Source organism: Eriocheir sinensis, chromosome 48 (assembly GCF_024679095.1).
Source record: "Eriocheir sinensis breed Jianghai 21 chromosome 48, ASM2467909v1, whole genome shotgun sequence".
Classification (NCBI taxonomy): Eukaryota; Metazoa; Arthropoda; class Malacostraca; order Decapoda; family Varunidae; genus Eriocheir; species Eriocheir sinensis.
The window spans coordinates 4224992-4243596 of NC_066556.1; the positions used below are offsets into that span (position 1 = coordinate 4224992).

Consider the following 18605-nt stretch of genomic DNA (forward strand, 5'->3'; position numbering starts at 1 on the left):
CTGTATTATACCACCATAACGTTACATAAGCCTTGGCAATACTGTGTTACGACCGTGACTACTGCAACTATTTTTAACTACTACTACTACTATTCTTTCTACTCTTTCGCACGCTTTACTATTCTCCATTCTCTGTATTCTATTTTATCTTACTCTATTTCTTTTCTACTCTTCTTTTCTTTCTATTCGTTCGTTTGTTCTTTCTATTCTCTTACATTCTATTATATTTTATTCCTCTGTCTACTAATGTTCTTTTTATCCGTTTTTCTATTTATTTTCTATTATCTTATCTTCTGTTTATATTATATTCTACTTTTCTTTCTATTCGTTCTTCTAGTCTCTCTTCTATTTATATTCTACTTTTCTTTCTATTCGTTCTACTAGCCTTTCTCTTCTATTTCTATTCTATTCTACTTTTCCTTCTATTCGTTCAACTGTTCTTTCACACGTCCTTGGGTTCTCGCAATAAATTCGTGTGATGGAAGGCAGGCAGGCAGGCGGCCCCGCGCGCTTAGGAAATGCTGCGGTTCACGGGGGAATGAGTTTGCTCTGTTGTTTTCTTCCTCATCGTAGCGGCGCGGCGTACTGGGAAAGAAGGAAATGCGAGGGTGTGAGGAGTGATGGAGGACTGCCTGACTCATTGCCTCGCTCTTTATTCTTTCGTCTTCCTCTTCCGCCATCCTTGCAGTTGTTGTTGTTTTTTTAGCGTTTTTGTGGTTGATATCTATTTGGTTTGGTTATGGTTTTAAGTGTCATGTTGCCTCCGTTTGTTTGTTTTTTTCATTTTTTTTTTCATTAGTGCATTAAAAATTCTCTCTCTCTCTCTCTCTCTCTCTCTCTCTCTCTCTCTCTCTCTCTCTCTCTCTCTCTCTCTCTCTCTCTCTCTCTCTCTCACACACACACACACACACACACACACACACACACACACAGAGAGAGAGAGAGAGAGAGAGAGAGAGAGAGAGAGAGAGCACTAAAGAGGTTTCATATTAATCAAAACTGAAGACTTTAGATTGAGTCACGTGTGTGTGTGTGTGTGTGTGTGTGTGTGTGTGTGTGTAAGCAACATTATAGACATCAAATTACCACCTTTTAACAATTGCAATACTCTTAACATCTTTATTTTAGTCATTTTCTCTATTTTACTATTTGTGTGTTATTTCCAATCTATTTATTTCTCGCCAAACACTCGCGTCATATATTTCCATCAGTGTAAAAAAAAAAGAGAGAGAAAAAATTACATGTACATAAATATTGCCTCTAGACAGATTACTATTTGTTCCCGTGTTATATATATATATATTTTTTTTATTTTTAATCAAGGCTTATTCAGTGCTATCGCAGGCCAGGTTATTTTTCATTCAATTATTCAGTTCGTAATTGCATGAATCTGGTATTTTCGTGCACTCGGAACAATATATTTCAGGTCCCAAAACAGTCCAGGGAAAGTGATCGACAGGAAATGCGTGAGAGAATGAAAGTAATTTAGGTAAAAATGTGAAGTTGCGTATCCCATAATAATCAACAGTTCTTATTTGTTTGCTTTTTGTTTGTTTTCTGTTATTTATTGATTTATTTTTATTATAGTTTAGTCTATCTTAAGTGTCATGTTGCCTCCGTTTTCTGTTTTTCATAAGTACACTTGAGTAACACACACACACACACACACACACACACACACACACACACACACACAACAACCAACAAGTTTAGATTTTGCATACTCAACCTAAGAAAAAAAAGTTTATGCATCAAAATATTAATAAACTAAATAAATACGATTAGTTTTTTCACATATTATAAAGGTTTGGGTTTTATTTTCGTCTTCATTTAGGATTCAGGAGGTCATTGAGGTCAGGGTCGAGGCAGGGGGGGAGGGGGAGTTGCCTTGACCTGGCCGGAATGAGCTCGTGACGTCACGCATCCCATCAGCTGACTTTGTTTACATAAGGTCGACGGTCACACTTCCGGGCCGCCCTGATTCCCTCGGTGGGCAGACGGTTCGCCCTCCACCTCTTCATTATACTAATTTGGCCCTTAATGCCTTCCGTTCAGTCGCGTTAGGCAGGAGGATTCACACACCTGCTCACGTAACCTCCAAGTTCTCATCCTGTGATTCAGTTTTACCTTCACTTTTGGAAATAACAGTAATCAGAATGTGCACTTAGGATAGTAGTTCAGTCACGTTAGGCAGGAGGATTCACACACCTGCTCACGTAAGCCACAAGTTCTTATCCTGCGACTCGGCGTTCACCTTCACCTTTGGAAATAACAGTAACTTGAGAATAAACATTGAAGCTTGAGAAACATGTAACTGGAGAAACATAGAAGATAGAGAAATATAGAACAAAGAAACATTGAACATAGAGAAACACTGAACTAGAGAAACATGAAACATAGAGAAACATTGAACATAGAGAAACATAGAACTAGAAAAACGTTGAACAGAGAAACATTGAACATAAGAGAAACATTGAACATAGAGAAACATAGAACAAGAGGAACATATAACATAGAACATATAAACTAGAGAATAAATATTGAAACGAGAATAAACACCAACCCTCATAAACTCTTCCTGTTACTCCGCGTTCACCTTCACTCTAGGAAATAAGAGTAACTATAAAAGTAAACATCTAGATAAGATAGCATATGAGTCCCCCTTTTCTGGTGGGTGTGTTCAGTTCGTGTGTGTGTGTGTGTGTGTGTCTCCTCTGGCAAAACCCTATTCACAACCCCGCTATCCTAATTATCAAACCCTCATCCTATGTAGCCGAGTTTACTGTAATGTCTCACTCGAAGATAATTTTGCCAAGAAAGTAGCCTAATCACGTAAACGAGGATAATGCTATGATAATGTTTTCCTTTTCCGCTGGGTGTGGGTGAGTGTGTTGGTGTTGATGTGGGTGGGGTGGGGGGTATATGTGTGTGTGTGTGTGTGTGTGTTGGTATGGATGTGAGTGTGGGCGTGGGCGTGGGGGTGAGTGTGTGAGTGTGGGTGTGCTCGCTGCCGGATTAACAAGCTTTTCAGACCCGTTAACGTAACCATCAAGATCTCTCTCAATCCGTGACTCAGAATCTATCTTTTTACACACACAAAGGGCGTTCTCGGAAAAATAACCGCCTAAAAAATCAGGATATTCCCTTGGTAATGTTTAATATTTCCTGCAGATGTAGATAAGGCGATTCACAAAGCCCTATTAAAATAGCTATCAAAATCTCTACTCAACTGCAACTTTACCTTCACACTAAATCAGGATATTCCCATGACAACATTTTTCGTTTTCTGTGGGTGGGTGCATTTCTGAGTGTGAGTGCGCCCGCTGACGAACACAAAACCCTCTACAGTAACCATCAAAAACTCATCTTACAACTACAAATTCACCTTCACACTAAATCAGGATACTCCCATGACAACATTTTTCGTTTTCTGTGGGTGGGTGGATTTCTGAGTGTGAGTGCGCCCGCTGACGAACACAAAACCCTCTACAGTAACCATCAAAATCTCACCTTACAACTACAAATTCACCTTCACAGTAGATCAGGATATCGCATGACACCATTTCCCATTTTCTGTGGATGTGTTCAATTCTGAGTGAGTGTGTCTACGCCGACGAAGGAACACAAAACCCACCAAACGAACCATCAAAACCTGGAATTATAACCACAAATTTATTTTCCCACTAGATCAGGATATTCCCACGACAACATATTCCCTTTTTATGTGAGTATGTGCAGTTCTTTTTTTCTTTTTTTTACATCAGAGGACACGGCAATAAAAAGAGTACAAGAAAAAAGCCCGCTACTCGCCGCTCCTATAAAAGATAAAAGTAAAGAGTATTTATAAACCTATCAACACCTTAGATCCCCTGTTTGAAAAGCCTCTCGTAGAAGTTCCTGGGATTTCCATGGACTGTTTTGTGATGCTGGGGAAAGTTTTACACGACTTCTGCATCTAAACGGAAAAAAGCACCTATGGAACCTTCTGTGGCGTTAGGAAATAAACGTAATAGGAGATTGATACGTGTAAGAGTATGAAGCTAAGAAAATAACACCCATGGAAATCCGGCTAATCTTGTGGCCTTAGAATATAGTCGTAATGAGAGACATACGTTTAAGAATATGGACTTAAGTGTGAGTCTGCACGCTGACGAGGCAACACACACACACACCTGCAAATCCTAGTAAGTTCTCATCGTGTGAAGCCGAGTAAACTAAGATAAACACTATCGGGGAAAGAACAGCGTAGATAAGAACATTCCCACGATAACGTTTCCCTTTTCCTTTGGGTGAGGGCTTATCGGGTTGGCGGAGTGAGTGTGCGAGGGGCGCTGAGTGATGGAGGATGGGGACGGCGCTGTGGCTGTGGGTTGTGTCATGGGCTGTGTTGACGGTGGCGCTTTCTTTCCTCTTGGAGCTGTTTCTTGAAGGTACGATGAGCTGTTACCTAATATGACCTCTGCTGCTCCTGTTGTGGGTGTTGTGATTATAGCGGATGATGGAGGTGTGGTGTTGACAATGGTGTTTTTCCTGTTGGCGTTGTTTCCTCTCTTCCTGTTGATGCGGGTGCTATGTATGTATTGGGAGATCTCGTAGACCTTCCTGTTTATGTGGTTTCTTGAGGGTAGGAAGAGCTGTTATCTGTTACTGTTGCTTCTTCTTCTCTTCCTGTTGTGTTGTGGGGGATCGCGGTGTTGTGGTGTTGGCGGTGGGAGTTGTGTTTACGATAGTGGTGTTATTCTTCCTGTTGGGTGTGTATCTTGAGAGTAGGATGTGATGTTGCCTCTTCCTTCTCTTCTTACTCCTCCTCCTCCTCCTCCTTCTCCTCCTGCTGTTGTGTGCTTCGTCATCTCTGGCATTCATCATCCTAGTCTGCTTAGTGTTACATTGTGTTGCTTGAATTTTACGTTGTTTTCCTTTAGTAGTAGTAGTAGTAGTAGTAGCAGTAGTAGTAACCATTGCTGCACATTGTTACTACTACTACTACCAATACTTCTACTGTCACTACCACCACCATCACCACCACCACCACCACTACATTTCCCATCCACGTAAAACTCGCGATAATTATACAAGTTGCAGCTCCGCCCGCGCATCGTATTCAAATTATGGGAAGACGGCGACATTTTTTAGGCCGCGAGGGGGCGGGAAGGAGCGTGGGGGAGGGAGGCAAAGAAAACGGGGTCCGGTTTTGTGTGTCCCGCGGCGGTGTTTGCGTCGCGCCCTGAGAACCGCGGGGGCCGAAGAAGAATGGTGTCGTGTGGTTCGTTTCCTGTCCCTGTTACACGCGGGAGGAAACACTTACAGGGATTATGACATGGGTTGCGTGTTGATATGGCTACACTACTTTTTTCCTATTTTTGTGTATGTAAACGACCATAAAGTGCAAGCAAAGTGACGAGCGATGTTACTCTATTGTTTGCACTGTGAGTTTTTGTCATTTTTGTATATGGAGAACCGCAGATTACGAGCTAAGTATCGATTAGCTAGTATTTTATTGCTTGTTTTTTGCATTGTGATCGCTACTACTTTTTTTTATATTTAAAGGGCCAAAGATTCTAAGGAAAGCATTGGCCAGCTAGTACTTTATTGTTTGTTTTTAGAATTATTGCGATCTCTATTTCTTGTGTCTGTGTATGTATGTAAGGAACCGTAGATTATGAGCAAAGTGTCGACCTGCTTGTAATTTTTGATAAACAAGTAAAGAACAACTAATTCCCAGTCAAGCTTGCATCACCTAGTTCCGATTTCTTTTAGCATCGCCAGAAAACTCGATAAAAGATCAGATTTCGTTGCATTATCTTATATTAAAGACAAAAAAAAATCATCTTCAAACCTGCTAATATACTTTTTTGTAGCACTTCGAGGCAACCCGATAGTAGGCCTAAAAACATCTGACAATCGCCTGAGAATGGGAAGGAGTCGCATCCTCTTTCTCACGAGGATAGAGGTTCAGGGCCTGTCTTTCTGGACGCGGGGTTGAGCTCGAAGTGAAGTTCCCATAAGCATAAAAACTTGGTGGATCTTACGTATTGTTCTCACCGTAACAATGATCGTGGTATCCGTGTTCCTGTTGTGTGAGTGCTGTTGTTTTGCCTTGCTTGAGGAGAATGGATGCGTATGAGGGAAAGAATTAAGCTATACAAAACAATAAAACGCTTCCCTGTCCATTGTCTCTTGCTTATTGATTTTATGTAATGAGGTTTCCAGTTACTTTCTCCCACAATATCACCATCCTTGACCCTTCGTGTAGCCTAATGAACAATACTAATAGCCTCTCCATAATTTAATATATACTTCCCCCTCTCAAAGCTACCTGGAGGAGAATATGTAATGAGTTTTTCAGTTCTCTTATCTAACAGTACTGCCATCTCTGACCTTTTACTTTGGTATCAAGACGTTTCTGAAGCTATACTTTATCTTTTTAACATCTTCAGCGAGCATTCATTTTAGGGCATTTTTCCTCTTTTGCCTGTCCCCTTTACCGTAAAAATAACATACGAATAAGTGTATAATGATCTAGGTCACCTCTGAATAGTATCACTTTCTCTAAGCAAGTAAAACACAAAGCATTCGAGGGTGTGAGCCGAGCGACAAGGACAGGGCGGGTTATCAGCGTTGAGGCGGCGTGCAGGTGGTTATCAGGGCAGACAGTCCCTCAGCGGAGACACATGTGCGCGAGGAAGCTTGTGTGTTGTCCATTGTGACGCCAGCGGCCTGGGTAACGTAACGGCCAGACAAAGAACAGCCTTGATAATAATCCTTCCCTGATCTGAGTTGTGGGGATAACGCTGCCTGTGTGTGTGTCATTGATGTTGGTACACACACACACACACACACACACACACACACACACACACACACACACACACAGTTGCCTGAGGATTGATTTGATTCGTCTAGACAGAACAAGACTGCAGTTTTTTATAGCAAGAGGCAAGAAGATTTACGGTTCTTGATATTAGTTCTGAGTTACCTCCTAGATAATAATAATAATAATAATAAGAAGAAGAAGAGGAAGAAGAATGATAATATAATGTAATGTAACTTATGATTTATTTGTGAGAGTGAATAAGGAATTAGAAAGATACTGAACGTGCTAAACATAATAGTCTTAGGTTATCAATACGGATAATCCCCAGACTATATATATAACGAATTATTAACGATAAAGAGGAGTAACTGACTTAAACTGAGCGAGATACAGGTGGAGTGTGTCAGGTTAGAAGGGAAACATCCGTAGACTTTTATCAGGGTTGCTCATAAATTTACATAGATTTACATAGATATTCAGGGAGAGAACAACATCGGGTTTAAAACAGTCATTTGGAGTGGTTAGAAGATTGGTTGCTTTTCATAGGAGTAACTGAGCGAGATACAAGCGGAGTGTGTCAGGTTAGAAGGAAGACAACCGTAGACTTTTATCAGGGTTGCTCATAAATTTACATAGATTTACATAGATATTCAGAGAGATAACAACATCGGGTTTAAAAGAGTCATCTTGAGTGGTTAGAAGATTGGTTGCTTTTCATCTACAGTGCCAAACCTCATTATTCCATTTCTTTTTTTATTTTTTATTTTTTTTATTTACAGCAAAAGAAGCAATTTAAGGGAAAAAAAAAATTCAAAAAATAAAAACTTCTAATCACTGCCCCTATAATCAAAAGTCTTATCCCAGAATTTGCTTGATATAAAATTAATGTCTCCTTTATATACACATTTATTGATAATTTGCTTGAGTTTTCAATAATTAAACGAATCAAATAATATCGGTAATTCACTTGGCTTTTTAATTATCATATGAATCACAAACATTAATACTTTTCTTAGCCGTTACATGGCGTCGAAAAGCTAATTATCAAATGACAGTTTGTTGATGATTAAATTAATTGATATTTGTCAGAATCAGAGCCGTGCTATTTACCTAACTAACAAGCCAAAAGTTTTTAATTAGGATTTCCCATTAATCATGTTGATCACACCGTAGGGCCATGATCAGGGGGGGAGGGGGGGGGGTGGACATTTAGGAGGTTAAGCATTTTTGAAAACATATCAGAAGGCTAATTAGGTTTGTATAGATATTTTACATATTTTAGTGTTTGTTTAACTTTACACTATTTTTTTTATTTAATTGCCTCTAGATTAAGTACGCATGAATATATTACGTATTTTAATGTCTGTTTAACTATACAACAACAGGGACCTTATATCGGATAGTATTTTTAGATAGGATAGGATTTTTGGATGGGTGTATTAACCTGATACCAGCGACGGGCCAAATTTGTGGCTTTACCGTGTAGGAGCAATGGGCCAAATTTGTGGCTTTACCGTGTAGGAGCGATGGGCCAAATTTGTGGCTTTACCGTGTAGGAGCGATGGGCCAAATTTGTGGCTTTACCATGTAGGAGCGATGGGCCAAATTTGTGCCATGATATAAACCCCCAAAATAGATGATACATAATCTGATCACAAATGCTTTGATATATATTATGAAATGGTTTGTGTTAGGGTTGATTTTTTTCTCATTTTTCTTGCTTGGAGGGACCATTAAAAAACATGATCCCTGCTGCTACTGGGTTAACGTATTTTAATGTCTATGTAAATATACGTAGACAAGGATTTTTCATTGGGTTGCATTTTTGAGGGGGGCTTTTTTTCCCATTCTTTCTTTATGTTTGCCCTTGACTTCCCTCTTCAGTATAAAACAGGCAACATCAAGGGTTTGCATTTTTTTATATTGCTCGTCACATCATGCCTGCCATACTTATACCCCTTCATCTCTTCCAGGCATCTTGAAGCGGGATGGTTCTGGCGGCTCACGGGAGATCCAGCGTGACAGCCCTCGCTCCATCCTCAAGCACTTCTCCGACTCCCGCCGCGCCTCCTTCTCCGAGTCCGAACACCCTCGCGGCATTCTGAAGTCCGACAGCCCCCTCCCACCCCCTGTCGGCTCCCCGGAACACGAGGCCAAGCTGCTCAGGGGAGTGCTGAAGAAAGACTCAAGTTTGGAGGACTCTAAAGAAATAAAGTCCATCCTCAAGCCAGAGTCACAATCCCTGGAACGTGACCACTCCTCTGACTCCTCCTCAGGTGAGTGGGTGTTGCTTGCTCTCATTTTATCTTGCTGAAAATATATCCTCCCTTGGTGGCCACTAATGCTCAAACTTACATACCAACAATATGAGCGTGTCGACTAAATAAGAGAAGGTATATCCATCGCCCGTTATTTTGATCTATAAACGTCATAATAAGCTGTAAAGAATTCTAATGCTCAAACTTGACTAAATAAGAGAAGGTATATCCATCGCCCGTTATTTTGATCTATAAACGTCATAATAAGCTGTAAAGAATTCTAATGCTCAAACTTGCATAACAACAATATGGGCCTTTAGACTAAATAAGAGAAGGTATATCCATCGCCTGTTATTTTGATCTATAAACGTCATAATAAGCTGTAAAGAATTCATCTAATACATCAATTGTCAAAGCTTCTATTTCTTTATCACATAATTTACCTGCTTTAAAAGTGTGGTTGGATGACTGTAGCTTTACAGCAGCATCATAAAGAAAGGGGGCATAGTATTTCACCCACCAATAAGCTGCCTGAACACTGGGTTAACCCTTGCCAGCCTGCCTTGACTCAGGGAAGCAAACGTCCCTACCTTACATAGCCTTGTATCCTCTGTAATAAAGGGCTTGACACCAGAAAGATAATGTTACCATAAAAGAATTGTTGTTACTTTGCAAAACTGTCATCAGGAGAGAAAGGCCAACATTTGGAACTTGTATGAATTCTTTGAAAATGAGTAGAGAGAGTGAGGCTCATTGCTCAGTCAGGTGTTCATGTATTTGTTTTTGTAGTATAAGTATTGTGTGCAACTGATAAAACATTGCCAATCACTTATCATTGGTCAACATAAGGCTTTACATACACTGACACATAAATGACATGTCTTGCATCACAGAACATTGCAGAAAAATGATTATTATTGGTATAAGTGTAAGAGCAAACATTGAAACTGAGGGCAGCACAATAAAGATACGAGCCTGTGTCCACCTGCACTGAACACACCTGGCACAGCAACAGCCAGGTGTCAGTCATGTCCCTCACTGGGAACTAATAGAGGCTGTCCACCTTCGTACAGTGATATGTGACACCCTTCAGAGGATATGTTGCTGCCTTGCATGGTACAGCTCATCAAATATATTTCATCTCACTCTGAAATAGTTCATGTTTCTTTCATTAGGCAGCTCAGAAGTGTTAGCAAATCTTCTGTGTGCCTCTCTTTTCCACACAGTTACTCCACACTAACTTCTTTCTGCTTTTTGAGTGCTAAGCAATGAAGTCACTCATCGCCTCAGTAGGAGTCCAAGCAAAGGTTTCCAAGTACTATTCCTTGGTGACAGTCATGAGAGTAACACGCAGACTATTTCTGATGATGCTACTCCCATTTTTTACCTTGTACTGCCCTGCCTTGCCCTGACCTGTGGCTGCCCCATGCCGTCTTGCCCTCCGTCTCAGTGTGTGATTGGCCTAAGCATTCTAAAGGACTCACTGTTCTATCATAAAGAACATCATCCACCCATGCCACCCACTGCTTTAGTATTTTCGTCTAACAAGGCTGTATGTGACAGTGTTCAGAGTAGTTAATCATGGCTTCCAGAATAATAAATGTAATAGATAATATGTATGACTAAAAAAATTGTAACCCTGTGAAACATTGGATAAAGTTACTTTTTTGAAGTATCCACCCCACTGGGCATGCTGATGAGGCTTGAACTTGTTGTACAGCATAGCCAGTCACCATAAATTGCCCTCCATTCACCTCTGCAGCCTATGTTCCTCTCAATGCATTTGATTCACTGCATCCTAAGGCACTCTAGAATCTCCAGTTACTACGTTGGAATGCAAGGACCATTGGTCTTGACTGGCCTGTACTCTGGGGCTGAGAGTGCTGTGAAATGTGAGAGGCATGTCCAGCTTCTCTCCCATGAACATAAGAGTGAGGCAAGGCTGTGTCCTTGTCCCACCACTTTTCAACACTTGTATGGACCTGACTTTAATGGCCAAGTTGTTGACCAAAATCATTGTAGAGCATCTAGTGGCAATATCAGTAATCCTTGTTCAGACACTGGAGGCACTGCATGAAAGGCAAAGTCATCGGGACTTTAGGTATAAAGCACCAAGACCAAGGTACAGGCATTTGGAAGCTTGCTGGATGAAACAGCACAGTCATGCATGTGGTGAGGACATTAAGACCATGGAAATATCTCATACCTTGGTAGCATAGTTCAGAACAAAAGCAAACCTCATCAGGAAATCTTGCAGCGGATTTGCTTGCCTTGTGGTGCGATGGATTCACTCATTGATCCCTGGAAATAGACTTGTAGGGTAGGAGGCTAAATGTACCCCCATGAGGAGTCATTTTCAGGTAGTTACTGAGGGGAGCACCTTGTCTGTCTAAAGATGTTGAGAAAAAATCCACCATGGGCTTATAACTCACAATTTTATTCTTTGGCACCACCTCATCATGCAGTAGTACAAGCATTTCTTGCCATGGTTACTTCAAGAACAGCTGTTACTTCTCGGTTTTAGTATATTTCTATATTAAATTTTCCACTACCACTTACTGACACATCATTCAACGTTTGACTCAACCGCGACTACCCTGTAAGAATGAGTCAAGCCATTATGTGCCTCACCCTTGATGTCTTGTGTCTCTAATAACCCCAGGTGTCTTTCCTGCTGAGTAACACAAACCTTCCCTTGCAGACGATGTGACCCTCACCACGGGGAACAACACGCAGGGTCCAGAGTGCGACATCGCCGACTCCATCCGCGACATTGACCCAGTGCGCCACAAGGATGACCAGTATAAGGGCGACACCCCCCACAAGGCCGACCCCTACAAGACCGAGCACCACCGCGCCGACCTGGCCGAGGCTCTGAGGCACGTGGAGCCCATCAAGTCCAGGGATGACCTTGCCGAGGCGCTGAGGCAGATCGAGCCCATCCACCACAAGGAGAGGAGCAGAGAGAGGGAAGACCGGGGGAGGGAGGAAAGTGTGTCCGTTAGCATCAGGGAATATTCAGCGACATCCAGAGTGACATCCAGTATGGCGGCCATGGTAGCCACGGCCTCCTCCATGACCTCCCAGGCTTCGGCCATCACAAACTCGTCCTCGTCCACCTCGGAGAACGAGCTGAAGGTCATCAAGAACGAGGTGGTGACGAGACGCAAGGCCACGCACTCCCGGAAGTACGACGATCGGTGAGTAGCAGTTTATTTCAAGATGATGGTGATTGTTTTGTTTAGTGTGTGGAATGGAGGGAGTTTTTGCTGTTTTCTTTTGAGGGGATTTTACAGTTTAAGTCAAAATGATAACAATTGTTTCATTTAGTATGTGGAATGGTGGGATTTTTTACTGTTTTCTTTTGAGGGAATTGTGTTGCTGACTGCCTATGTTATGGACCACTTTTTCCCATTACTCTGATTCATTTGACTTGTTTATGTTGATGCCTTGTCATGGGCTGGTGGTGGGAAAGGGAAAACAGTTCTCGTATATTTTTGTAGCACCGAGTTTTGTACCCAGGCATATTTTTCTGTAATGAATTAAGTTTTTTTGTTGGTGAATGCAAGCACAAAAATACTAAAACCCAGGCATGTGACGGAAATATCAAGAACAATTTAAAAACACATATATGAATGAAACTGCTGTCAGAAGGAATAAGAAGCCCTTGAAGTAGTGAGATTAGATACACCAGTAATGAAGGTGGCGTGAATAGAGACAGATAACAGATGTGCATGATGAGTACAAGATTTTGATAGGTGACCAGAGAACTAGATTAATAATATAGCCAAGAAGAAGAAGTAAATGAATAGTTGGGGTGTACTTTGAAGACTCAAGTAATACTCTCCCAACTTAGTTACTGTAGCAAGTCTTTCTCTCAAAATTATAGTTCGTCTTGAATTCAGGCACTGTGGGGGAAACTCTCGTCTTATGTGTTTTGATATATGCTTAGCCAGATCATTGAAATTTGTTATGTCTCTCAAGGGTTATATAAATGAAAATATTTTCCACTCATGGGACAAGTTTTGCCATATTCCATTAAACTGTACATACCACTTTAAGCACATGAAGTTCAATAGCATATTTGAGAACATACATTTCTGAGTGCCAACTTTTGTAGGTTTGATGTCTCGGCATACTCTCTTCATACACATCATTCACATAAAAGTTCCATGTGATCTCAGCATATTTCTTTGTTTATTTGGCATGGAAGCCGCTGTTAAGACTTACCAGATTGGGTGATCATTGGTGTGTTATTTTATTGTTCATAATTTCCATGTGATCTAAGCATATTTCTTAGTTTATTTGGTATGGAAGACACTGCTTAAGGGCCGCTTTCAGTCACTTTGTTTTGATCGTTACCAATGGCAGCGATCGACTCTAAAGTTTTCCACATCAAACAGCCCATGAGGTAGTGGCGGCTGCAGAGGAAGCGACAGGTATTGAGAGTGTGTGCCAAGGTGCGGGGCTAGGCTAACCCCGCAGCCGCCACTACCCCATCGGCCAGTTTTACGTGGAAATGCTATAGCGGCGATCACCACCATTGGTAACGATCAAAACAAACAAAATGACTGTGAAAGCGGCCCTAAGACTTACTAGATTGGGTAACCGTTGAGGTGTTTGTATTGTTCTTAAGTTGTCATATGGATGAGGACGTGGGCAATTTTTGGAGGTAACTGCTTTTGTTTACTCGCATTATGATTTACTGATAGAGCTAGTAGAGGAAATACTTAGTTCTTATGGGAAGAAATTTTAGTTACGGAAGACTGCCAGAGCTGCACAGGCACACCATTTTGTAACCCCTGAAATATGTATCTTGAACACATGCATTAAATGGAAGGAGACGAAGTTGTACCTCAAAACACCTCAGAGCTATGCAGTCCTAAACTTCTGAAGCTCCTAAAATATATACATAAACATTTCCTACCTACTGGAGGGGGGAGAAATTCTAGGGTCATATTAAAAGACACATCGCCACCTAAGAACACATAATTGACAAGGCTTTCATAGGAGTTGTGAGCATTTCCAGGGGTAGTTTTATGATCCTGGTGGTAGTTTGCCCCTTCTTTTGTACCCTGAGCCTAAAAAACACGCATTAGAACCTGATTGATCCCCCCTTTGACCTTTAGAAATAGCTGGTGTGAGAAGCGAGTGTCTTGGAATACCAGCCCTAGTCACCCCAAGACCCTGAGAGCTACATAATCTCTTTGAATCTAGTAACACCTGAGTCCATAGAGCCCAAGGTGACGGCAGCATGAAGAAGTGACTCACAGCTCACCTACACCTGAATCGTTACTCACAAGGTGCTGCTGTAGGTGTGGGGCTGCTCAGCTCCTTAAGAAATATTTGACATGGCTGTGGACGATAATAATCAATGGAGGGGAAAGTTGGTTTGATATTTCTCTTAAAGATTTGAAGTTGGAATTTTGTATACAAGTTCACCATCTTGAGTACACTGAATCATCATCACTATCATTGTCATTTTCATTGGTTTCCCTTTTGATTATCTCTATTCTAACTCCACATCATATCAGGAAGAAAGTTTAATATTTCTCTAAAAGATTTGAAGTTGGAATTTTGTAATGAAGTTCACCATCTTGAGTACACTGAATCATCATCACTATCATTGTCATTTTCATTGGTTTCCCTTTTGATTATCTCTATTCTAACTCCACATGCTTCAGGAAGAAAGTTTAATATTTCTCTAAAAGATTTGAAGTTGGAATTTTGTATACAAGTTCACCATCTTGGGTACACTGAATTAACATCATCATCATCATTATCATTGTTTTCCCTTTTGATGATCTCTTTTCTAACTCCACATCATATCAGGAACAAGTGTAATATATTTTTTCTAAAGGGATATAACATTGACTACGATAAGAATTGACCACCTAAGTTAACCAGCCAGGCATACTCAATCATCTACATCATTCTCATTCAGTCTTCACTATCCACATATGCTCAGGGTTGTGTCTCCCCTTGGGCTGTGTGGTGGTGAGGCAAGCCAGGCGTGTCTCCCTGAAAAATATACGTACATTGGCCAATCAGCGTCTATGGAATAAGGTACTAACTATAACACCTCATTCTGTGGCTCGTTGACGTGTTCTAATAAATGAAAGGCTCTGAATACTAAAGTGTCCGTAGGAGCTCCTGAATATGATAACGGAAGTGAGAGCAATAATAGTAGCCTTATCTGGGTTCCATGGGGGTCTGGGGCCTTATCACATGCTATCAGACCCCCTAGACTTTTTATATTTATTTTTCTTTAGCAGAGGAGTCAATTCAAGGGCATAAATAAAAAGGTAACGTGAAAAAAAAGCCTGCTACTCACTGCTCCAAAAATTAAATTCCCTCCCCGTCAACCCACACTTCACCCAAGATTAATAATAATAGCGACTGATATCAAGGGAAAGGCAAATATGTATTGATCATTACTGGGCAGGTTTTGTGTGAATTAGTCATGTGTAACCCCATGACTAATAGAAACTGCGGAACAAATCCAGACAAGTGTAAAAATTAATAATATATTCAGAGAAGAATGAGTGTTCGAGTGAAAATTTAATATATGTATTGATAATAGTGAACCAGATTTAGCGGGAATAAATGATTGCACTACATATTGAACACTAAATACAGAAAAAAAAGAAAAGCACCCAGACTAGAAAAAAATAACAGCATATCAGTAGAAAAACATAATCACAAATATCCAGGGTTTGTGAATTCATATTTTTTCATGCACAAGCAGTAGTTAACAAAAGAAAAATATGGTATTAGTAAAAAAGGAAAAGAGGAGAAAGCCAACTGTGAATACCAAGCAAAAATGAGTATATAATGATCATATTGAAGGAAGTTTTGTCTGAATAACTCACCACGCTACACAATGAACGACAAATACAGAGGACTCGAGAGCGTAAGATAAAACTAGTGGATGAGAAAGGTCGCGAAGTATCAAAAGAGTGCATAACCAAACATCGTGCCATTCAGTTAGTATTTCCTGGCACTCACCTCATAGCTCGACGTTTATAACCCCCCTCGTCACCAGCACCCTCAGTAACCTCCTAAGCTGCCTTCAGGGTTCGGCTAAGCTCGCGACGCCTTCTAAAGCAATACCAGCCTCGTCATGCACTCGCAGACGTGTACATATACTTTTCATCCCCAGCTTTAATCCTTCGCACTCGCTAGTCACTCGCTCGTCAGTTTCCACGTTTTCCTAGTCATTTTTCGAGGCTCACACAGTTTAGGTTTCTTGTTTGTTTATGTTTTGCCTAGTCTCGAGTCTTTTGTGTTGCCCTGTCAGCCTTTCATATTCGTATCAATCAATCAATCAGTTACTTTTCTTTACCATTTTTCTTATATCAGTAAAATCTTCGTTAATCTTTTCCCACCCGATCACTCCACATGACTTACCTTTCTTTTCCTTACTGTATCCTACCTTTCTTAATCTGCTTTCAATATATGTATGTCAATCAAACTATTTTTCACCGTTTTTCTCCACTCTATTCGCTCCCTATAACCAGTGTATCAAGACACCTCTCCACCCGAAATTGACCTCTCTTCTGGCGATTCTTTACTCTTATCTGTTATGGGAGCGGCAAGTAGCGGGCTTTTATTTGTATTTTTTCCACTTTTTGTTGCCCTTGAGCCGTCTCCTTTGTTGTAAAAAAAAAAAAAAAAAAAAAAAAGCATATCGTGTCAAGGTTTCCTCGTCCCCTTTCACAATTTCTATCAACCAGTTTATTTTCCTCAATTCTTGTTCTTTTTAGTCACACAACATGTCCAGTACCTGCTTTTGGCGTACTCTCCTCTCGATGCTCTTTTTTTTCGTTCACACGCATTGCACTCAAATAACAAGGTCGCCAAGGGGGAGCTTCTTAACAATAGTGGATGAAATGTAATCCATCATAATCACACAAGCTCGTCACCACAACCCCGCCCCCCGCAACACCAGGGTGGAGCCGCTGAAGGGAACCAGGGAGCGGAAGTCATCCATCCACCACGGGGAGGGAAAAAGATCACACCCGATGGACGGAGCCACAGACACACGTGAACCATTCTGTACCTGGAACTGTGACAACCATAGCCATATAGCCACACATAGCCCCCCACCACCCATAACCACACGTATTGCCATCCATAGTCACCCATAACCACCCATATTCACCTATAGCCAACCACTTTCTCCCCTCATCTTCCCGCGACACCCAGAGCCACCCAGAGCCAATCCATAGTCACCCATAATCACCCAGAGCCAATCCATAGTCACCCATAACCACCCATATTCACCTATAGGCAACCACTATCTCCCCTCATATTCCCGCGACACCCATAACCACCCATAGATACCCAACCACTTCCCCCCTTCGTCCTCTTCCCCTTCCCCCCACGTTTCCATTCCCCATTTTTCGCCTAGTAAAGGAGATGGACAAATAGCTTAACAGAAAAAAAAAGATATAAAAAAGCGTAAAATGCAGCTTCCATAAAGAATAACAGATGCCAAATAATAGACTGACCAAATTTAGCTGAAAAAGTCCCTTGATGCTCCCCTTTTAGAAGAGTTATTTCGCAGGAACTCAGTGTATAATACCTGGATAATGATCGTAGCAAGTTTATGTATTCAGGTGTTATTAATTCATCGCTAGTTATGAATTTCTTTAGTTTGGTTGTTATATTGTTACTGAGGCGAATGCGGTGTCTAGATTCTCAATAGCCTCTCCTTTATTCGCAGGAACTCAGTGTATAATGCGTGGATAATGATCGTAGTAAGTTTATGTATTCAGGTGTTATTAATTCATCGCTAGTTATGAATTTCTTTAGTTTGGTTGTTATATTGTTGCCGAGGCGAATGCGGTGTCTAGATCCTCAATAACCTTTCCTTCTCCTCTCGTTCTTTCCCTCCCCTTCCCTTCCTTCCTTCCCCCGGGCGTTCCGTGGCAGTGCAGCAAAGTCGCAAAGCCGTATCCATACACGACTGACTCTTGACACTTTTTCCTCTCAGTGAACGTAGTGACGGAGTTATGCACTTGCTTCCCCTGCACACACACACACACACACACACACACACACACACACACACACACACCGTCCCTTGAAGCATCACGACCCGCTCCGTTTTTAAGTAGCCGCGTTTTTCTTGTTTTAGTCATTAAGGATATTTTTATTGCTAAGCCTTGGAGAGCACGTTTGATGCCGATAAGGAGGTGAGGGCGCGGGAAGGGTTGGCGTCGTATATCTTGCAGAACATCCATTAATTCTCGTCCTGAGGGTGATTTACACAGCCACTCTGAATGAGCGTGTTGGTGTATTGCTATACGTCAGTCCTGTCACCCAAAGCCATACGGCCGCATCCGTATCCTGGCCAGAGTCATGCTCCCCTCCTCCTCCTCCTCCTCCTCCTCCTCCTCCTCCTCTTCCCCCCCCCCTCCCCTGACACGTCAACAGCCACGCACACTCCTGCCCGGGCTTCCATGTGGCTGCGGGAAAAAAAGAACCCGAACACTGACTCAAGGTGTTTTGTCTCGTGCTCGGATTGA

General features: G+C 41.5%; 1 protein-coding gene and 1 long non-coding RNA gene across 8 annotated transcripts in view; one reads left to right on the plus strand and one right to left on the minus strand.

The window, feature by feature from the left end:
* The window catches only part of LOC126981474 (supervillin-like), a 229315-nt gene that overhangs the window by 115371 nt on the left and 95339 nt on the right, over positions 1-18605 (plus strand). For all 5 annotated transcript variants that reach the window (XM_050832547.1, XM_050832551.1, XM_050832550.1 and 2 more), the window contains 2 exons: positions 8788-9090; positions 11774-12272. In XM_050832547.1, coding sequence (XP_050688504.1) covers positions 8788-9090; positions 11774-12272 — 802 coding nt within the window. The remainder of the gene's footprint in view (positions 1-8787; positions 9091-11773; positions 12273-18605) is intronic.
* Positions 15818-18605, minus strand: part of LOC126981477 (uncharacterized) — a 10027-nt gene continuing 7239 nt past the window's right edge. For all 3 annotated transcript variants that reach the window (XR_007733955.1, XR_007733957.1, XR_007733954.1), the window contains one exon: positions 15818-17140. This is a non-coding gene — a long non-coding RNA (uncharacterized LOC126981477). The remainder of the gene's footprint in view (positions 17141-18605) is intronic.